The sequence below is a fragment of the Dendropsophus ebraccatus genome, chromosome 10 (genome assembly GCF_027789765.1).
Source record: "Dendropsophus ebraccatus isolate aDenEbr1 chromosome 10, aDenEbr1.pat, whole genome shotgun sequence".
NCBI classification, from domain to species: Eukaryota; Metazoa; Chordata; class Amphibia; order Anura; family Hylidae; genus Dendropsophus; species Dendropsophus ebraccatus.
Genome location: NC_091463.1, coordinates 44,039,421 through 44,062,757, shown reverse-complemented (window position 1 = coordinate 44,062,757; position 23,337 = coordinate 44,039,421). Strand labels below are relative to the sequence as shown.

General features: G+C 44.5%; 1 protein-coding gene across 2 annotated transcripts in view; it reads left to right on the top strand.

The window, feature by feature from the left end:
- IL2RG (interleukin 2 receptor subunit gamma) overlaps positions 1-22,394 on the top strand; it is a 71,099-nt gene extending 48,705 nt beyond the window's left edge. For both annotated transcript variants that reach the window (XM_069985909.1, XM_069985910.1), the window contains 3 exons: positions 1,280-1,373; positions 3,996-4,080; positions 19,523-22,394. In XM_069985909.1, coding sequence (XP_069842010.1) covers positions 1,280-1,373; positions 3,996-4,080; positions 19,523-19,657 — 314 coding nt within the window. In that variant the 3' untranslated portion in view covers positions 19,658-22,394. The remainder of the gene's footprint in view (positions 1-1,279; positions 1,374-3,995; positions 4,081-19,522) is intronic.
- The last annotated feature ends 943 nt before the right edge of the window (positions 22,395-23,337 follow it).

Genomic DNA, 23,337 nt, shown 5'->3' with positions numbered 1-23,337 from the left:
TTCCACTGGACGATTATCGTTCAGATTATCGTTAAATCGTTCGAATCTAAACGATAATCGTTCGGTTGAAATGCAGTTAACGATTAACGACCGAACGAGAAATCGTTGATCGCTTTATAAGACCTGGACCTATTTTTATCGTTGCTCGTTCGCAAATCGTTCGCGTTGAATAAGACATCGTTCGGTCGTTCGCAATAGATACGAATGCAATAGCGAATAAATAGCGAAGAAAAAACGATCGCAATTACGATCATAAGTAACGATTATCGTTCAATGGAAATGAGTGAACGTTTTCAGGTCTTTCGCAATAGTGGTCGTTTGCGATCGTTAATCGTTAATGATATGCAAACGATAATCGTCCAGTGGAATAGGGCCCTTACTCTATGCAGGGAAGCTCCAGGACCCATTCAGTCTTCAGTGCTCCTCACACAGCGGCTCCGCCCCTCCCCCTCATGTTCCGACCTTGCAGCAGAGAGGACGGCAGGCAGAGAAGTTTGTAAGATGGAAGGAGGGAGGGGGAGGCAGGAGAGAGGAGAGGGGGCCCGCTGCATCTTCCTGTCACCTGGGAAAGCACACAGGCCGGAAGTCACCAGCTCCGCACGAGCCTGGGAGCTGCTGAGGAGGGGGCCGATCCATTGTGTAGGGGGGGGGGATTCTGCAGCCCGGTCCACAGACAGGGGGGAGGAGGGCCTCATGATATTAGTTAAGTAGAAGGGGCCCCTTGCATCTGCAGTAGCTCTCCCCTCTCCCTGCACTGTCTGTATACCAGGCTTCTCACAAAGTGAAGTGTGTGGGAGGCCCGGGCCCCCCCATAGGCCGGGCCCCATACACCTGTACTGCCAGTAATGCCCTAATGGCGGCCCTGTATATATATATAAACACTCGTGATATAAACTGCATTTGTATGCAGTAACATGGAATCCCTACGGAAGTGTATTCAGAGTTTATATACTATGGCCGGGTTTCCATAGGACGCAATGTTATTTTAATTTTCAATAAATAGTGGCTGGTGTTGTAACGGACATTATTTATTGAAAATTTACATTGTGTGAACTTAGCCTCAAGCTGCAAAAACAGTAACACCATGAAGATGGAAATCCTCTCACCCCCTACCCCTCAATGGCGGAATGATACAAGGACGTTACCCTGTATGGACAAACTTTTTGCCCAAATCACAGAAGAAATGGACCAGTTTTATAAAAATAAAGAAAATAGCCTATAGAACTTTGAAGCTTACTTGTAAATAATTGGATTTCTTTACGATTTTGTCCCTTTTTAGATGAGCAACCATCAACGTTTACAAATGCATTTGTTATCACTGGTGTTACAGTTATGTTGGTGGTAGTTGTCGTTCTTGTGATTAGGACAGACAGGTAAGTATGTTTGTCAGTATGTTGTGAGTATAGTATGTTGTGAGTATGTTGTGTTTTAGTTAGAAAACTAATGTAAATCAAAGAACAACAATAACAACAAAAGAAGAATGAAACAGCACAACTGTGCTATAAACTATACCCTATAAAAATATATTGTAGTTTACATGATTAAATGCTGTGCACAGGTGTTTCCAGGGGTTCATGAGAGGCCCCTCTATCAGAAAGAAGATACCTGTATTAGAAGAGGCTCATGGTAGGTGAGCCCAGCTGCAAATTATTTTCCTTGGGCCTCAGGAGCCTCAAGTTACACATTTGATTGAAATCAGTAACGCTATAAAACTAGTATTACTATAGACAAGATGGGGGGAATGTATAATCAAGGTATTTTTTTGTGTTTGTGGTCTTTTGCTACTGTATGAGTAATAGGCTAGTGTATTGAAATGAAATTTACTAATAGGTGAACAGTTAGTCTATTTTTTGAGCCTGAGCCTTGTTGCTGGAAAATGTTGTGCAGCTCAAAAAACAAAGTCAAGGTGATGTAGCTAAACTCACAATACATTGACGCTTTCACGACCTGGGGTCATTGATGCCTCAATGCCCAGGTCCTTTTTGGACATCAGCTTATGGGATCATAATGATCCCATAAGCGGATGTCCCTGTGTCTGCCCCCTCTCCTCTGTCCCCTGCCGCTGTTACTATTTTGTGACAGAGGCAGGGAGGAGAGTGGAGGGAGCAGAGCTCACGGCCACGTGCCCGACGCACACGCCCTGCCTTCCCTGCCTTGCTCCCTCCCCCCCGCCGGCCTCCTTAGCCAGGAACCAGGAAGCCTGAGGTTTCCGGTTTCCATGGCTACCATCGGGGCTCTGCGATCACTTCGCAGAGCCCCGATGGACACCGGACAGAGAAATCTCCCTCTGTAGAGAGAGAATTCTCTGTCAGGAGCCCAATAGAAGCTGCGGTCGTGCTGACCGCAGTACCTATAGGGTTAACTCTCAGCACCAGAGCGCGGCTTCGGTGCTGAGAGTTGCAGCGGGTCTCCGGCTATCACTGATAGCCGGGACCGCTGAGGATGACACAGACGTAGCTCCTGCGCCAGTGTCATCCTGGATTGTAAATTAACCTCGCTGCAGCGACATTAATTTACTGTAGAGTGGCAGGAGAAGGTTAATATGTTGGGAAATACACTACAGATTGGCTATGTTCACACATCATTTTTTTCAGCTCCATTTAAAATTACGTCCATCATTTTGAGTCTAAAACAATGGACATCATTTAGCTGTCTAGCCTTCCCTTTGTGTTCTAGTTTGGGTTACTAATTGGCCTTTGGGTGTGGTTTAATTGAAAAGTCCATTTAGTTTATTAGTAAAAACAGAGAAAGAACAGTGAAAAAAGAAAAACTGTGTGTGAATAACTAATAAAAAAGTCTGTTTGCAAAAGATGTCCGAAAATAATGATTATAATTTTGATGTCCGTGGTGATAACGTCCATTATTCTATGCACTGTGTGCATTGGACATCCGTCTTTTCTCTATTTTTGACGTTGCGTGAACATAGCCATTGTCTGGAGTCAGTATGCGCTGATTTTGTGACAAATACCAAAAAGTCATATATACTGTAGTAAATCAACTATAAAATACCCATAGGTACCCAATTGTTGTCAGCATGAATGGCGTACATTTTAAAAAATTCCAAGTTTCCCTCCCCCAATAGTTATTGCATTTACCTTACTAAAATAATAAAAGGCTTCCTCCCACACCTCATTTATCATGATTCGGGCCCCCGGCTGCATTTACTCAATCTGGCCAGGAAAAAGGGCAGGGCCTTATTTAAGACTGGCGTACCAGATCACTGATCTTTATAACATCCCCCCCCCCTTTATGTAGGAGGCATCGACAGTGTAACTTATGTATGCAAAGCATAGTTGCTACTTTTTGTTCTTTCTCAAGGTCAATGGGGGTTCCAGATGTGAGCCACCCCACTAATTATAAAGTAATATTGTAAGAAGGAATAAAAAAAACTGCTCCTACGAACAACGGACATTATTTTATAATGACGGACGCAAATAATGTTTATGAATGTTTATTTGCAGCCATCATTATAAAAAAGGCAAATTTTTTTCACCTACAAAAGACATTGTATAAATGTGTTATTGTCAAATGTGTTAATAATACACAGAATTTGAGCCCAGTGTTATTTAGCCCAGCATTAGATACTGCTTTTATTTTCCATCTTTATGGTGAAATATGTATTCTTTAGTTTAGTCTTATTTGTAGAAACCCTTGTCTCTAAATGGGGTATTTCAGCCCTAGAGAAAAAATGAATATACTGACAAGATGGGGGAAATAGAAAAAAATCCACACTGCTTCCATGATGAGCACTCAGAAGCAATTATTGAGTGTCAGGACTGGTCAGGTACACAAAGACAATGGGAATTGGAGATGCAGGGTAGGTAAATAGGTAAACCGGGGCTAGGTAAATATGGATTTTTTTTTTCTCAACACCTCCCACCCCATCAGCTTATTAATTTTTACTCTAGTAACAAAATGCTCTTTTAAGTAATGCGTTCCTCAGTGTTAGACCTTAGGTAGGTAGACCTAATTTTGTTTCTTTTACATTCTTATAGGATTTGGATGATTTTTGTTCCTCAAATTCCAAATCCTGGGAAAAAGTTTGAAGACCTTTTCACTGTCTACAAATACAACTTTCAGGTAAATAAGCTTTGTAGGGTATTGTAGCCAGGTCTTCTCAGACATCACACAAGTGTCACTTCCTTAAAGGCTTTCCTCTAAACCTTAAAGGGGTTGTCCAGCAAAAAAAAAATTCTTTCAAATCAACTGGTGTCAGAAAGTTATATAGATTTGTAATTTACTTCTATTTAAAAATCTCAAGTCTTCCCATACTTATTAGCTGCTATATGTCCTGCAGGAGGTGTTGTTTTATTTACATTAAGAAACTGTGCACTCTGTTGCCTCCTCTGTCCATGTCAGGATATGTCCAGAGCAGTAGCAAATCCCCATAGCAAACCTCTCCTGCTCTGGACAGTTCCTGTCTCGGCCAGAGCTGTCAGGAGAGAGCACTGTCTGAATGTAAATAACAACACTTCCTGCAGGACATATAGTAGCTTAACCCCTTAAGGACATCGGGCGTACATTTACGCCCCCGCTGCCTGGGCTTTAAGGCAGGAGGGCGTAAATGTACGCCCTGGCGCAGTCCCGTGCTACGGAGCGTGCTCACGAGCTGAGCCCGCCCCATAGCGCGTGAGGACCGGCTGCTATCTGCAGCCAGGCCCTCATCCTCAATGGCGGGCGACCGCGATCTCCCCTTACCTCCGTGCAGTCTTCTGCTCGGTCCTCTGAATCAGAAGATCGCAGATAACACTGATCCCTGCAATGCTATGGCATAGCAGGGATCAGTGTTACTGATCAATTGTATTTATAAGATAGTTCCCTAAGGGGACTATAAAAGTGTAACAAAATAAATAAAGAAGCTTCTTCTCGGCTTCTTCTGTGAGCTGAGAAGAAGCGTTTTATACGTGAAACGGCCGTCACTCTGTTTATTTGTGGATAGTACCTGCTATTGATGCCTTCTATGTCCAAATAAAGCATCTTTTAACCGATTTTGGTGAGCTGCCGCACTTCATCTTATCCTTTTGTGCAAAGACCATGCATAATAATCTTTGGGCGTAGCGGAGTCCCGCCTCGGCTGCTGAATAGCTGAGATACCTTGAGACGTCACGTCTCATGCCGCAGCTCACACCAGGAAGCGGCCGCCGGATAGGTGTATGGGGCGGCACGATCCAGGACCCAACGCTGGAACTAAGGAGGTAAGTGACCGCCGCCGTCTATAACCACCCCCTCCCCGGCCATAGCTCAAAAATACCACTGGGCCGGAGTACCCCTTTAAATGAGACTGATCAAAGCTCCAGGATGTTAATACAGTGTTATGTGTTAACCTATTTTCACGGTCACAGTGTGAAACCTCTTGCAGCATAAAACAGTGTAACCTATACGACACATATAACACCTAACAAACATTTTTGCAGTAGATGCCAGTGGGACACTACACTCACCCATCCACCCACTTTCTCACTTTGACTGTGAATTGAAAAAAATGGAGTATTTCATAGTAGAAGAAATATTTAGGCATATACATGTGGCCCTTCAGCAAATGTAACTTGAGGGTGCTAACACACACGACCGATGCGCAGCAGATCAGCAGCAGATTTGATGGTGCAGATTTGATGCTGTGTTCAGTTATTTACATCAAATCTGCTGCGTGTCCGCAGCAGAAAATTCACTGCGATACTGTGTGTGTGAAGCTACCCTTAGGCTGGGTTCACACGCTGTAACTGTGCGGCTGTATTTTTTATGCGGCTGTAAATGTGCGGGTGAAACTCCGGCCGTGGGAAAAAATAGACATGCGGCTCAAAACATACGGTCATTTACTTGGAAATCTGGTTCAACTAAAAATAACAAATAAAATGTTAAGAAAGTGATGCAAACACCTCTGGATGCATCTGGGAAAGCAGGGAACACAGTTTACATGAATCGCTACTACCAGGGTTTGCGATCCTCTGCACTATAGCCGATGTCTCTCATGGTTAATATATTGAATTAATAAAACACATTTTCTGTCTAATAAAGTCCCTTTTATTGTTCAATAATTAAATGTAAACGATTCCATCATTTTGCAATTAAATATACTGTTAAAATAAATATATATATAAATAAATGTATATTTATATATATATTTATTTTTTGACAGTATATTTAATTGCACAATGATGGATTCGTTAGAATTAAATTATTGAACAAAGAAACTGTATTTATTTCAACGAAAATGTGTTTTATTAATTAAATATTAATTAGTACAGGAAGCTCCATAAGCCGTTAATTCATATTGCCGGCAATAGAGCATTCTGTACTAATCATCACTTTACTTTAATGAAAACATCAAATGTTTCTTCTAATTATGTTGTGACAATAGCATTATTAGAAGAAACATTTAGAATTATATGTGCGCTCAGCTGATTGGCTGTTCGGCTGAGCGCACATATAATGAGCCGGTCCGCAGTACAGTGACTTCATTGTGCTGCGGACCAGCGAAGAGGACACATCGGGACATCGGATGGTGAGTATAGAGCTCTCCCCACCCCCTCCCCGGCACTGCACCCCTCCCAGCAAGGAAGGGGGGTCACTTAACCCCTTCCTTGCTGGGATGGGTGCAGTCTGACATCAGTCTGGCCCCCAGGGGGTTAAGGGGGATGCAATACATCCTCCCTTAACCCCTTGGGGGTCAGACTGTAAGCAGCGATCTGTAAAGATGCTGCATACTGTAAGGAGCACAACACCGCTCACAATGATGGGTGTTGTGCTCCTGTTTGTGTGTTTTTTGTGTGTTTCTCCCTTTTTGTTTTTCAGATATCGGTATCCTGGGGATTACGTCGGATTCCATGGACTACGTCGATGACCAGCGGTTGTTCTTTGAATTTTTTTAATAAAATGGTCAATGAGGGGTGTGGGGGTGTTTTTATTTGAATAAAAAATATTTTAAACTTGTGTCTTGTCTTTATTTCTTTACTTTATAGACTTAGTAGTGGAAGCCATCTAATAGACGGAATCCATTACTAAGTCGGGGCCTAGTGTTAGCCGGTATAAAATGGCTAACACTAACCCCCTATTATTACCCCAGTACCCAATGCCACCAGGGGTACTGGGAAGAGCCGGGTGCCAGTGGTCCCGGAGCGTCAATATTGGCGCTCCTGGACCGGGCGGCAGCAGGCTGGTAAGATTTAGGCTGGGGAGGGCCTAAACCAATGGCTCTTCCCACCCTGGTGTTACCAGGCTGCTGTCGTTTGGTTTTTAACCCGGCTGGTTATAAAAATAGGGGGGACCCTATGTGTTTTTTTTTAATTATTTAAAAAAAAACCCGCATAGGGTCCCCCCTATTTTTATAACCAGCCGGGTTAAAAACCAAACGACAGCAGCCTGGTAACACCAGGGTGGGAAGAGCCATTGGTTTAGGCCCTCCCCAGCCTGAATCTTACCAGCCTGCTGCCGCCCGGTCCAGGAGCGCCAATATTGACGCTCCGGGACCACTGGCACCCGGCTCTTCCCAGTACCCCTAGTGGCATTGGGTACTGGGGTAATAATAGGGGGTTAGTGTTAGCCATTTTATACCGGCTAACACTAGGCCCCAACTTAGTAATGGATTCCGTCTATTAGACGGCTTCCACTACTAAGTCTATAAAGTAAAGAAATAAAGACAAGGCACAAGTTTAAAATATTTTTTTATTCAAATAAAAACACCCCCACACCCCTCATTGACCATTTTATTAAAAAAATTCAAAGAACAACCGCTGGTCATCGACGTAGTCCATGGAATCCGACGTAATCCCCAGGATACCGATATCTGAAAAACAAAAAAGGGAGAAACACACAAAAAACACACAAACAGGAGCACAACACCCATCATTGTGAGCGGTGTTGTGCTCCTTACAGTATGCAGCATCTTTACAGATCGCTGCTTACAGTCTGACCCCCAAGGGGTTAAGGGAGGATGTATTGCATCCCCCTTAACCCCCTGGGGGCCAGACTGATGTCAGACTGCACCCATCCCAGCAAGGAAGGGGTTAACTGACCCCCCCTTCCTTGCTGGGAGGGGTGCAGTGCCGGGGAGGGGGTGGGGAGAGCTCTATACTCACCATCCAATGTCCCGATGTTGTCTCTTCGCTGGTCCGCAGCACAATGAAGTCACTGTGCTGCGGACCGGCTCATTATATGTGCGCTCAGCCGAACAGCCAATCAGCTGAGCGCACATATAATTCTAAATGTTTCTTCTAATAATGCTATTGTCATAACATAATTAGAAGAAACATTTGATGTTTTAATTAAAGTAAAGTGATGATTAGTACAGAATGCTCTATTGCCGGGAATATGAATTAACGGTTTATGGAGCTTCCTGTACTAATTAATATTTAATGAATAAAACACATTTTCGTGGAAATAAATTCTGTTTCGTTGGTCAATAATTTAATTCTAACGAATCCATCATTGTGCAATTCAATATACTGTCAAAAAATAAATATATAGATAAATATACATTTATTTATATATCTATTTTTTTTAACAGTATATTTAATTGCAAAATGATGGATTCGTTAGAAATAAATTATTGACCAACGAAAGTGTCTTGATTACAAAGAAAATGTGTTTTAGTAATTTAATATATTAACTATTAGAGGCATCGGCATTCGGCATCATTGCCGGCTATTTTTGAAGTACTCCGTACGGACCGCCTGTCAATCCTCGGCCGCATGTTCAGCCGCAAACAATGGTCTTGTTCATTTTTTACGGGTCCGTTTACGATAGGGCCGTAGATTCAGACATAGTGTGCACTGTGCAGCCGCATATCCTATACTTCCAAGCATACACACGAACCACCAAAAATACCGCCGCACAATTACAGCCGCAAATACAGCCGCACTGTTACAACGTGTGAACCGAGCCTTAAAGCGTAACTGTCATGTTTTTTTTTTATTGCAGAAATCAGTAGTATAAGCGATTTTAAGAAACTCTGTAATAGGTTTCATCAGCCAAAAAAGCCTCCTTCTGTACTCAAGAAGCAATCTCCCAGCCTCCCCCCCTGACTTCTTATCTGTGCATTATCAGGCAAACACGTCTTCATTACAGAGAAGCCAGTGAAGACGGGCTCTGCTCTCTCCATTGTAAGCCTATGAAGGGGGGAGGGGCCGAGGGAGATGAGGGAGCAGGAAGAGGTGACATGAAGGTCAGCTGTCTGTAGACTCTCTGGGCACCTAAGACGCTGGATTCAGGTTTCAGAAAGGTCAGTGCTTATCTATGAACTTACTGAGAGAAGATTGCAGGGTGTTGTGCTGTGTAGGACTGCTCCGTGCTCAGCCCTCCTCACTCCTAACAGCCCCTCCCCTCTCCATAACCACATAATGGAGACAGAAATCCTGCTTCATTTGATGTGAGGGGGGAGGCTGGGAGATTGCTTTTTTAGTACAGAAGGAAACTCTTTTAGTACATAAAACCTATTACAGAGTTTCTTAAAATCGCTTGTACTGTTGATATTTAATATTTTCAGAAAAATGACCCTGAAATGACAGTTACGCTTTAAGGTAGCTTCACACACACCGTATCGCAGTGAATTTTCTGCTGCGATACGCAGCAGATACGCAGCAGATTTGATGTAAATAACTGAACACATTATCAAATCTGCACCATCAAATCTGCTGCAGATCTGCTCCTGATCTGCTGCGCATTGGTTGTGTGTGTTAGCACCCTTAACATTATAAAAGTTAAAGGGGTATTCCCAGGGTATAAACTTTGTTACACTTATCAAATGCTGAGAGGATACATTATGTTGTTAAAAGAACAGGCAAGCAGTGGTCTGGTGACATCATTGCACTGCTTGCCTGAACTTGAGCACTCCCAATGATGTACATAGCCTTTATGGGCCCTCTGAAGCCTACATGTGGCCAAAGTGAACTGTATATTTCAGCACTGTGTAAGCTTCAGAATGCTCCTACAGGTGGAGCTTTTATCCTCAAAAAGCAATAAATCCCAGCACTCATTTGTAGATTCCTTAGTTTACATTATTGTAGCATTGCTGCCTGTAGAGTACATAAGAGTGTTTGGATTTATGGTTTTTGAGGATTTCACTTCTCCTTGTGAACCCTGCTCAGGCCACAAGTGCCGACCTGTTTCATTGACTTATTCCAGCTGTGACAGTGTGCTTGCTCAAAGACACTCTTATCATTCTCTATATAGCTCCATATAGAGATAGCAGTGCCTTTCAGAAAGCACACAATCACAGATGTGATAGGGGCTCGGTGCCTACAAACTTTCTTCAAGTGGCAGTGTGTGTATTCTATAGCCATGCTATAAAACTCAATAAGGCTGCAGAGAGGTGGCCATAAAGGGGATTACTGCTCTTGCTCCAGCATACACCTGGCCATTCTATGTCAAAAATACAGGGAAGGGATGGTGCAAGTGTGGCCACTACTGCTAGCCTGCAATGGTGGTGGTAACCCGAAGAGAAGCTATGATCAATAAAGTGGAATCAGGAGGCTTATAACACAAACATATATGTCTTTAGTAAGTGTCATATTATTGCATTTGCTATCATATTAGATTAGGTAAAAGGGGTTGGCCATCTAATATCTGCATTTAAAGGACAACTCCGGCCAAAACATATTTTTTAATATGTTATTACTTATGGAAAGTTAGACAAATTCCTAATGTACATTTTTTTTTTTTTTAATCAAATAGTGTTTATTAGAAGTTTTGCATTATAAAAGTACACAGAACTACAGGGAGGCTAGCACAGTAGCTCAAACCCTGCTCAAAACAGTACAAAACAGGAAACGAGGAAGATAAAAGAAAAAGGAAGTAAGAGAAAGAAAAAGAAACTCAATAAACCAACCTAGTCCGAAGAGGTAACCCTTCAGAAGAGGAGAAGCATACAGCAGTGCAAACAGCTAACCAGTAAATAGGTTCTATATCCTCCATTATAAGCAGAAACTCCTAGATACATAATTAGGTGGCCGGTGAGGGAGAGAGCCTGCCTCTAGTAAGTGACAGCGGTGCCATGCCGGGGGTGTCTAGCCAAGGGGCCCAGATCTTCTCAAACTTTTTCATTGCCTCCCGCTTTTCATAGGCATATTTATCATTGGCAATAAGCCAATTGACTTTAGCTACAAAGACAGTAGTCGTCGGAGGGTCCTGGTCGAGCCAGGATTGAGCTATCAGCTTCCTAGCCATATACAATATTCTAGCAACAGCTATTTTACCAGGATTAGGTAAGGCTATGCCCTCTACGTAGCCTAAAATGCAAACTAAGGGAGACTGTTCAAGGTGAACAGAATAGACTTTGTGAATAATTGAGGCAACCTCCTGCCAATACCTCGTTAATTTTGGGCACCGCCAGAACATGTGCAGGATCCCTCCCTCATCTCGCCGGCACCTAGGACATAGGGCATCGGGACGAAGTCCCACTCTAAATAAGAACTCCGGGGTTCTGTAGACACGGTGTAATAGATACAAGTGGGACAGTCGGTGCTGCTCCCCCACGGACAACCGGGGCGTCATCTAAAAGATTTCCCTCCACAACTCATCCTCTAGGGGACCCAAGTCAGCCTCCCACTTCTCCTTTATGTTTAACGGATCTTTTTCTAAAAACTTGTCGTGCAAGTGGATATATAGTAAGGAAATGAGACCAGATGTGGAAGTAGAATCACCCACTATATGAATAGGCGGACTAATTACCCGTTCCCGGGACAAAATGTCCCCCTCACTATCACACGCATGGCGTAACTGGAGGTATTTGTAAAAATGTGTCCTAGGGATGGGGAATTCTTCACACAGCCGCTGGAAACTTTTTAGCTGACCATTGACATATAGCTGCTCCACTCGTCTAAGGCCAAGTGCCCGCCATGGTGTAAACCCTTCCAAGAAAAATAACTCGCTCAACCAGGGGGTATCCCATATAGAGGTGTATGCAGAGCATCTGGACAACCCATACATGTCTCTAACCTTCCACCAGACTCTATGATAAAGCTGAAGTGTAGGGAGGCCTGCTGCAGCCATTGAGAAACGTTTAGCCTCCAGGACCTCAAATAACTGCCCCGTACCAAAGTGAGCTTGTAATAATTGGAAAGTAGGGTCCATTAACGCATCTGTCTCCCACCCCCTAAGATGTTGGAGCTGAGAGGCTAAGAAATAGATCATGGCGTTAGGCACCGCCAGCCCCCCTGCTGTCTTAGCTCTCTGCAAGGTTTCTAGCTTTATACGAGGGCGCTGGGAACCCCAGATGAGGTCTCTGAATAAACTATGTACTTTATGAAAGTAACAGAGAGGAATCCATATCGGGGAATTATGCAATACATATAATAGTTGGGGCATCCATACCATTTTTATCAAATTAGAGCGTCCCACCACTGATAAAGGGAGCTTACGCCACACCCCCATTTTGGCCTGAAATTTGGAAAGAATCGGTGTGAGATTCAATCTCTCATAGGCTTTAATATCCTTGGAGATAATAATGCCAAGGTATTTAAATTCCGTGACAATCTTGAGAGGAAAGGGGAGGACAGGCATGTGTGCCACATCAACATCCAGTGGCAGCAGCACCGACTTGTCCCAACCAATATACAATCCCGAAAACCTGCCAAAGTCATCAATAAGCGTGATAGCCGTAGCCAGAGATGCTTCAGTGTCATTTAGATATAACAATAAGTCATCTGCGTATAAGGCTATTTTCTCCTCTTGGGGACCCCTCTTAAAACCACACACACCCTGGTGGCAACGTATTAGGGATGCCAACGGCTCTATGGCTAATGCAAAAAGCACCCCTGTCGCGTACCCCGCTGCAAATCACATCTGGCAGACAGGCCACCATTTATTTTCACACGCGCGCAGGGTGAGGAATATAGCAGCCGGATCCAAGAAATAAAGTGTGGCCCGAACCCCATTTTGTCCAGCACTGCCCATAGGAAGGCCCACTCAACACTGTCAAAAGCTTTGACAGCGTCGAGTGAACACACCGCCCTCCCCCCCGAATCCTCCGAAGGCAACTGGAGATTAACATATAACCGTCTAATATTCATGGCAGTGGACCTGGCTGGAATGAAGCCCGTTTGGTTGGGATGAACTAGAGCATTCATGTAGAGGGAGAGTCTGTTGGCTATGGCCTTGGCCACTATCTTGATATCCGTAGATAACAGAGAGATGGGTCTATAGGAGCCCGGCAAGGTTACATCTCTCCCCGGCTTGGGTAGAACTACAATTATTGCTTCCCTCATGGACTCCGGAAGGGAGCCTGATTCCACAGAGGCCTGCCACACCTCCAACAGCTTGGGTAACAGCACTTCTCCCACCTTTTTAAATAATTCTCCCGGCAACCCATCCATCCCCGGTGCCCTGTTGTTGGTGATAGAGGAGGCCGCAGCCTCTAGCTCTTCTAATGTCAGTGGGGTCTCCAATGTTTCCCGTACATCAGCAGTTAGGACCGGGAGGGGGATAGAAGACAGGAAATCCCTGATATGATTGGGAGTGGCCTCCAATTTGGAGCTATAAAGATTGGAATAATAAGAATAAAAAACTTGTAAAATGTCAGGGGTAGAGGTCACCAGGGCTCCCTCATTATTCCGTATGTGGGTGAGGAAGGTCGAACTTTTTTGAGCACTCGTGATGACAGATAAGAGATGGCCAGTACGTTCGCCTTCTACAAAAAACATATGCTTAGCAAAGTTTCTCTTATGGGCAGCGGATTCAAGGTCAAAATCTGTAAGTACCTGTTGGGCGTCTCTAAGTCTAGCTGAGGTAACAGCAGAAGTACCTGCAATGTGATTCTCCTCCGCCTGTAGAAGGGAGTCCTGGAGAGCAGACCGTAAACGGCCTCTTGCTCGCTTAGTTCGGGTAATAGTTTGTATAAAATATCCTCTTAAATACGCCTTCATGGCATCCCACTCAATCTGCGGAGTGGCAGTACCAGAATTGTGGTTAAAGAATTCTTCTGCTGCCATTTGAATACCAGGCGTCTCGATAATAGAAAGCCAATGCGGATTAAGGCGCCAGGACCGCACTGTGGGTCGCCACACCCCAGGGTGTTCCAGGAGGAGGCTCAGGGGGGAATGGTCAGAGAGTGACCGCGGCAAATATTCTAGCTCAATCACCAAGGACAGCGTCCGGGCATCCCCAAGGGCAAGGTCTATGCGAGACAGGCTATTGTGTGTGGCCGAGTAAAATGAGTAGGCGCGCACACCCGGATGCCGTGCCCTCCAAAGATCAAAGAGAGCTACCTCGGGTAAGAGCGCACCCAATGGGGTCAGGCGCGCAGTAGAGGTCGATGCCACCACAGACATCCTATCAAGGGTGCCATTCACAACAGAATTGAAATCACCTATGAGGAGCAGTGAGGCATCCGGGTGTGACGCAGCAAAACTCAAAATTGTTTTGAAGACTGAGCCATTGTATGGTGGAGGTATGTAGAGTGAACGCAATACCCACTTAGTAGCATAAATGGAGCAACACAAACAAACGAACTGTCCGTGAGGGTCTGCATGAACCTTTAGACAAACAAACGGTATATTTTTATGGACCAGTATGCTCACCCCCCGGGAATACTGTGAATAGTAAGAATGATAGCTCCAGCCTATCCACGACCTGTGTAACAAATGAGCTGTGTCTTTAGTAAGGTGGGTCTCCTGCAGACACAAGATGAGGGGGTGGAAAGTACGTAATTTATCAAACAGTGCGTAACGCTTATCAGCCTCACCCAGACCTCTTATGTTCCAGGAGACCACTCTAATGCCATTCGCCATAGGGGAACAGAAAGAAATACATTTGTAAATATGGACATATCAATGCACAGTACATAGTACAATGAAAAATATCGGAGGGCAGAGAGTACATGCATAATGTGTGGGAGTTGCCAAGAAATACAGGGCCTGATAGACCCAGCAACTAGAAAAAGAACAAATAGAAAAAAGAAAAACAGAAAAAAGAACAAAGAACAAAAACAGGAACAATTGCCCACTACGTGTGGACAGTGGGGGCCACCAGTTCTCCACACTACCGAGTCAATCAGGATACAAGGTGCAACTGCGGGCTTAGGACAAAAGGCACCAAAAGGAATTATGTATTCTCCACAGCAGAGGGAGAAAACTTCCACACGCCATGGAGGAAAACAAAGGGACGTGGAATACATCAGGGGTTGGCCCCCTGCCGAATCTGCTGCTGGTGGGCTTCAAGCCAGCGGTCAGCATCTCGTGGCTCAGTGAAGAAATGCGTGTCTCCCATAGCGACAACGCATAATTTGGCCGGGTACAGCATGGCATAGGGAACATGAAGTTGGCGTAGCCTGCGTTTAATTTCTGTAAAGCGTGCCCGCTTCTTTTGAATTTCTGTTGAATAATCCGGATAGAAGGAAATGCGACAACCATTGTAGGTAATATCAGGGTTTTGGCGTGCAGCCTGCAGGATAGCGTCTCTGTCTTTGTAATGTAGCAGTTTCGCCAGAACCGAGCGCGGCTGGGCCCCAGGTGGCAGCGGGCGGGCAGGGACTCGGTGGGCTCTTTCTATAGCATACAAAGGTGACAGCGTCCCCTCTCCCATAGCATCCTTAATCCAGGATTCAAAGAAACGGGTGGGATTAGGGCCTTCTGCTTTTTCTGGGAAGCCCACAATGCGCACATTGTTGCGCCTCAGTCTATTTTTCAGATCATCTGCTTTGAGGAGGAGAGCAGAAATTTGCTGCTCATGTCTGCGAGTATCCCTAGCAACAGGGCCTAGCTTATCCTCCAGATCACTGATTCTGCCCTCAGCAGCAGCCATTCTCTCATTGACTTTTTGCACATTTTGGCGCATAAAGGACAGCTCTTCCTGAATAGAGCCTACTTGCTGTTGTAGGGAGGCAATGGCCATGTTACCTTTCATTACTGCTCGAAATACCTCCCTCATTGTGGGCTCAGGCATGTCGTCCTCTTCTTCCCTGTGGACCTGGGCCTCATGGCTTTGCTGCCTCATAATGGCGGACCCCAGTGAGGAGGGATCGGGCAGGATTGCGTCTTGGGAACGCGGGCTCCGGCTCTGGCTGATGCCTGGGCTGCCCCCCTGCTCCCCCGGCAGGTCGCCAACACACCGCTAACCTGCCTGCGGCTTGCTGTAAGGGCGCCCCGCCGGACTGCAGCACAGTGGAGCCGGCGCCATCTTGGAGGCCTCTGTGGGATGGCGCCGCCGTGTCTCTGGGCTCCCGGGTGCTCTTTTTAGATGTCCCGCCGGCCATATCTGATCCCCGCCGTGTCCTCTGTCCTCCGGTCTGTGGGGTGTGTGGGTGCCGCCGTCCTCCAGCCTGCAGGAGCATGTATGAGACGGTAGTGTGCGGGAGCTCACGCGGCGTGCGGCTTACTCCATCCCCGGTCAGGCTCCGCCCTCCCCTAATGTACATTAATTATGGGAAATGCACATATAGTGGTATTTCCCTTAATTTAGTAGATCAGGCACGGTTCAGATTCTGTAAAAAACTGTGACGTCATGAATCAGTTGTAATTCCTGTAGAGTGTCCAGCAGGGGGCGCACTATATGTAGAAGTCTATGGCACTGTATTGTGTCTATGGATGTCTATGGAAAGTAATGTAACGTACACTATGCTTTATTGATTGAATACATTTATGGAATACTTTAAAGAGCAAGTGTCCTTGCTCCACAAAGTATTCCATATATGTATTCAATCAGTACATTTGGAGGGCACCGAGCAGGGAGGGAGAGAGGTGCCTGTGCATCTAACTACCTCCCCTCTCCCTCCCGGCTCAGTGCTGTGGGACACATATACACTGTACTACTCCTCTTATCATCAGCTCATAGTATAAGCAGATGATGTTGGAGTAGTACCAGGGTCACTCCCATCACCAACACCGCCACATATGCACTGTACTCCTCTCTCCATCCCCATCACCAACCCCCCCCCCCCCACCTCCCACCGCCATGCATGCACTGTACTATTCCTCCGATCATCTGCTTATAGTATGAGCAGATGATGGGGGAGTAGTACCAGGGCTATGCCTATCAACAGCACATCCCTGCCATTGCCGTCGCCGCAGATGATGCCGCTGCTGCACTGCAGTTCACATCCCTGCAATGTCCACCAACTGCTGAAAGCGCAGAAAAAATAAGCTATACTTTACCTCTCCATGATCCCAGCTCATTGCAGCCACCTCTGAAGCTTCAGAGCGCCTGATCGGGTAGTACGCTCAGGACCACGGTACAGCAATAATGTTACCCCGATTGAAGGCTCACCTCATCAGGTTGTGTATAGCCACAACCACTTCAGCACATATATGTAAGTAGAGTAAAGTATAGATACCAGCTGCAGCTCCACAGTAGTACATCCACGCATGGGGGGATGTCAGGAAAATCCACTTCAAACTTCAAAAGCACATTAACCGTAAGCGCACGCTTTGTATCACAAGGGTAGATTTATTTAATAGTCCAATAATTATAAATGCGTTTTGAAGGCACACAGCTGCTTCCTCAGATAAGAATGGGCAAAAACTTAGTAGTGTGGGAGACGTAGCGTGCTGTTCACACTTCCATCTGCTCACCTTGTGAACATGGTACCTTTTAAATCTCTCTGTGGAGTGGATTATGCACAATCTCAGGTGTCCTTCTGTAATGAAGAGTCAAAGAGGAGTTGTGGCTCAGTGTTTGTACTGCACTCTGGCACACCTTAAGGTGCGTTTACACGTAACGATTATCGTGCGAATTTGCACGATAACGATCGAATTCGAACGATAATCGTATGTGTAAACACAGCGAACGATCAAACGACGAACGAGGAATCGTTTATTTTGATCTTTCAACATGTTGTTAAATCATCGTTCGTAAAAAAATTCGCAGATCGTTCCGTGTGAACAGTCGTTCGCCGATTTAACCAATGTGTGAGATAGGCTTAAGCGATCGCAAAACGAATTTTCCGTACGATATATCGTACCGTATAAACGCTGATCGTTATGAAAAAAAAAATTGTTACTCCGGCATCGTTAATCGTACAATCGGGCCAATTATCGTTTCGTGTAAACGCACCATTACTCCTCCTCCCTCTTCAATCTGCAATAAGATATATTTGAATCACCTAACCTGTGTTGGAGCTGTGGTCTAGTGGTATGACACCTTTCTAGAGACCTGCAGTAGGTTTTGCTTTGGTTTCAGTCTCCTGATGGCAATGAAATATAGTTATTTATTTTGTATTTTTTTCTTATTATTGTATCATTTTTAAGGCTATGTTCACACTACGTAAATCTACGGCCGTAGTTCTCGCCGCAGAACTACGGCCGTAGATTTGCGGTGTGGTGGTTTCAATGGGATCCAGTGAGTTCCGGCCACAGAGGGACCTGTCAGTTCACACAGTGAAGCAAGCAGCTCCGGCCACTTGCTTCACTGTGTGCTATGGGAAGCTCTGATGCGGGCGCGCGCTGATGCACCCGCATCAGAGCTTCCCGGGCGGATAGATCATCCAGCCGGTACTTGTACTGGCCGTGATGATGCGGGCTGGGAACGGCCGGATGTTCACGTAATGTGAACATAGCCTAAAAGTGCAAAGAATTCCCAGTCAGGTCCAAATTAGTTTAAGGGTGCCTTCACACCTACCGGATCCACAGCGGATCTCACTTCTGCGTATTCGTAGCGAGATCAGCTGCGGATCCGGTATCAATTCACCCCTATGATAGCACATATTCGCAGCGAGATTAACATCTCGCTGTGAATATGTGCTTTAACTCCCTGGTGCCCACAGCCCCGCCGTCGCATCCCCGGCGGCCGCACATCCCCCCCATCCCGGCCACATCCCCCCATCAGCCCATCTCCGGCCCGCCGCCGCGAGCATACATTACCTGCTCGGTGGCGCAGCTGCAGTGAGGCTCCCGGCTCCGGTCCCGCTCAGCTGATCTGAGTGGGACCGGACCTGGCAGCCTCACTGCAGCCGCGCCGACGAGCAGGTACTGTATGCGGGCGGCGGCGGGCTGGGGGTGGGCTGATGGGGGGATGTGGCCGGGATGGGGGGATGCTCCGGGGAGGCGACGTTGGGGCTGCGGGCACCAGGGAGTTAAAGCACATATTCACAGCGGGATGTCAATCCCGCTGCGAATATGTGCTATCATAGGGGTGAATTGATACCAGATCCGCAGCGGTTCTCGCTTTGAATCCGCAGAAGTGAGATCCGCTGTGGATCCGGTAGGTGTGAAGGCACCCTTAAAATTAGTTTTTTGGGTTTTTTTTAACAATGATGAGAGAAAAAAATGACTGTATATTTACTTTTTATTTTTCTCATCATTGTATTAAAAAAAAAAAAAATTTAAAATAATTTGGCATGGAATGGGAATTCTTGCAAAATTATACAATAATGAGAAAAAAAAATAGAGGACTCAAACCAAAGCAAAACCGGCTGCAGGTCTCTAGACAGGTTACTTACCCCTAGACCACAGCTCCAACACAGAAGCCACAACTCTTCTTTGACTCTTTATTACAGTATGAGACCTGAGATTGCACATTATCCGCTCCATGGACAAATTCCCTTTAAATATGTGAGTTACATCCACAAGGTTAATGTAATAATCTTTTTTTCTTAAAGGACTGGCTTGGTATATCAAAAGAAGCTGTGGAGAACTTAAAGACCAATTATACAGAAACCTTTTGTGTTGTCTCTGAAGACCCTGACTGTCCTGGTCCAGATGAGAAGATTCCTACAATCAACTCAACAGAGTGACTCCTACCACAGCAAATCCTTGCAAGCTACACAGCTACTTATTCGCTTTTTGGCTTACAACCCATATAAGAGATGAGCGAGCCTCACAAACCCAGATTTGTTCCGAACATTTTGCAAAGTTTGATGGCGGCTGTAAAACTTAGAGAAAAAAAAAAGATTTTCTCACCTGTCCGCACTTCTCTGGTGTCCTCCTACTGGGGGCAGGCCAGCCTGCCTCCAGTGCTTCACCCCCGGCCATTGCCCGGGAATAGAAAGGCACCGTATGCGGAAACTGGGCCACGGAACTGGGTCACCGACTTCCCTGCCCTGCGGCCGTTTTATCCATGTGAAAAAATTAAAGCAAATGTACTGATGGTACATTCACTTTAACTTCGGATTTCGTACCCAGTCCCCCACACTTACCTTTCTAGGGATTAACCTCTCCAGCTCTCTTTCTCGTCTTTATTCTTTTAATTATCCCCCCTTATTTGCATCTATAAGAGCAGACCTAAAGAGGTTGAATGTCCCAAATCTTTTCTGGTTGGGCAGAATAAATGTGGTCAGGATGGTAGTGTTGCCTCGAATGCTTTATTATTTTCATTGCTTATTATTCCCATTTGTACAGTCTGACATAATTGGACTACAGCGAGATTTTTTCAAATGTATTTTGAATGAAAAATGGCCAAAAGAATTATGTTTATTCACAAGCGCCCAGGTGGTCTGTCAGTATCACATCTACACAATTACTATAAAGCAACAAGACTGGCCCAGTTAATGATGGGGAATGCTATGGAGAACGCCCCTAATTTGGTTCGGTCAGAATACGATCTGGTTTTGCCGTACATGCTTTCTGCCCTCACATGGTCTTGTCTGACCACTCACTGTACCACGTCGCCAAAGTGAGGGTTGCCTAATATGGGGAGCAACTGGGATACAGTAGATTATAATTTGTTTTTAAATCTAATCTTTCCTCCAAAGGACTAGAGAATAAACTACAATCTACTGTATCCCCGTTGCTTCCCATATTAGGTAACCCACACAGTTCTCCTGGTATGGTAAACCAATAATTTATTGAGAGTTCAGGATTTCTTGACTATACCCTAGATGAGTGCTATCGCCAATTCCATCCACCACCTTATGAAACCTTTAGGATGTTTTCTTTTGTAAAAAAAAAAAAAAAAAAAAAAAAAGAATAAAGAAAAAACTTTAGGATGCAGAAGTTGTATTCATTTTTTCGCTGCTAGCATGTAGTTGATGTGGAAATTTCTCCTACTGATTTTGAGAGACTTGCACTGTACTGACCTGATAGGAAAGGAATGCTGTCGTAATAATACTCTTTATTGAACTCATTCCCAGGAGATGAGAAATGTCTGTATATGCACCAGTGGGAGTCGGCTCTAAATATTACCCAGTCCCCCTTGCAGTTAAGAACAAGTAGTGAACTCCTTAGTAAAGAAGGACTGAGACAGCCCTCAGAATTTTGCATAGGGTGTAAAATGTACCTGCCAGGTTGCATGCCATTTATCCGGAAGTCTCTCCGCTTTATTTTAGGGACTGCTCAGCTACCGGAAACATGCACCACATATGGTGCTCTTGCCGAATAGTTCAATGTTTATGGATGCAAGTTGTACAGTTGGTGGTGGGCGTAATTGGCCGGTCTTTCCCCAAGACGCCTCAAAGCTGTCTGTTTGCAAATAAACCATCCAGAATTCCGAAACCTTTAAGTGCATGATTATATTTATAGCTTCATGTTGAAAGAAACCTTCTTTACATTTGGATAAAGTAATACACTGTGTAAATAGTTTGAGGGGACATGGTAGCAGCATTTGAAAAGACCTAGGCGCCGTGGTATGAGTCTGCCCATGTTGCAGATATATCTTACTATATAACTACCTGAACTGCTTTGTGTGTCTTTTATCTTCTTTCTTTTTGCTACTCTTCTTATTATTTGTAACTTTTGTGCTAGACTGCACTTGATTGTTTCAATTGTTTGTATAATTGTTATACTAGTGTTGGTTCTACCTTTGGAGGCCGATGGAGTCCCACGAGCTAAGTGAATAGCTTTCCTGTGTTTTTCAATAAATTTGATATGCTTGAAACTAAACTTACTGAGAAAAGCCGGGAATGGCGGAACATGTGGGGTGTTCTCTGCTCCCACCTGACCCTTTCTTTATTTTTTGAACTGCACATGGTGAATTTATTTTTTCACTATTTTTCTATTTACCTAATTACTGCATTACTTATTGCTTTCTGGATAGGCTATGGGATTGCTCTATTATTCTAGCTTATGTGCTATTCTCCTGGGTCAGGTTGGTTTATGAGTCCTGGCTGGGACGCCAGCAGGACCAGTGTTGACATTTTAGTGTTTTTTATATAGAGTGGCATCTAGGGCTTGTCTCCCTAGTCTTATTGCTCCTGTTTTGTAATTGTACATATTTTGTGTATTGTTATTTGCTATTTAATAAAGAATAGAGATGAGCGAACCTCGAGCATGCTCGAGTCGATTCGAACCCGAACTTTCGGCATTTGATTAGCGGTGGCTGCTGAAGTTGGATAAAGCCCTAAGGCTATGTGGAAAATATGGATATAGTCATTGGCTGTATCCATTTTTTCCAGACAACCTTAGAGCTTTAAAGTGCAGCAAAGGTAACAGCATCTCACAAGGCGGATAAGATAAAAAAGTAGTTGTTTATTCCAGCATGGCACCAATACAACGTTTCAACCGCAATGGTCTTTTTCAGAGCTTTATCCAAGTTCAGCAGCCACTGCTAATCAAATACCGAACATTCGGGTTCGGATCGACTCGAACCCGAACCCGGTTCGCTCATCTCTAATAAAGAACTATCTTGATGTGCTACCTTTTTTGTGCATTGGCTTTTTGTATTGGGGTATTAAATTTTACTTTTTAGTGGCGTGATTTTGGAATTTATGTAACTTATTGTTTAACTTTTATTAACCCTTTTTGGGGGGGAATTTTTATCTTTCGCTTTTTTAACGCTTTTCAGCATTTCAACAATTTGTCACAATCTAAGATCCATATCGTTCTTATTTTTCTTGTGATAGAGCTGTGTGCTTTGTTGCCCACATGTTTTATAACTTGTGGTTGTTCTAGACATGGCGATACCAAACATATGCAAGAAAAAACTGTTGCACTTCAGCTCATTTAAAATGTTCAAATTTTATTAGACACTTTAAAAAGAATCGCCGATTTGGCGATTCTTTTTAAAGTGTCTACAATAAAATTTGAATATTTTAAATGAGCTGAAGTACCCCAGTTTTTTCTTGCATATGCAAACCCCGGAATCCAGGGGCTATATGTCTTCGTGCTCTAGTTCTACGAGAATACGTGAGAAAGCATGAATATATACAACTGGGTGCTGGCCACACTCTTCCTTTTGCGATACCAAACATATTTTGTTTCCTCATTTATTTGTATGGGGAATAAAATGCCATTTTATTATTTTTTTTTTATTTTTATTTTTTTTTGGGGGGGGCGGTATTCACTATTTCCCTGTTCTCACTATTTCATCTTACTTTTTTTAACTTAAAAGAGGAACTTTGGCAAAATTGTTATTTCCGATTTACTGGTGTTGGAATGATATCTTCATTTATAATTTACTTCTATTTAAAATTCTCAAATCTTCAAGTACTTATCAGCTGCTGTATGTCCTGCAGGAAGTGGTGTATTCTTTTCAGTCTAA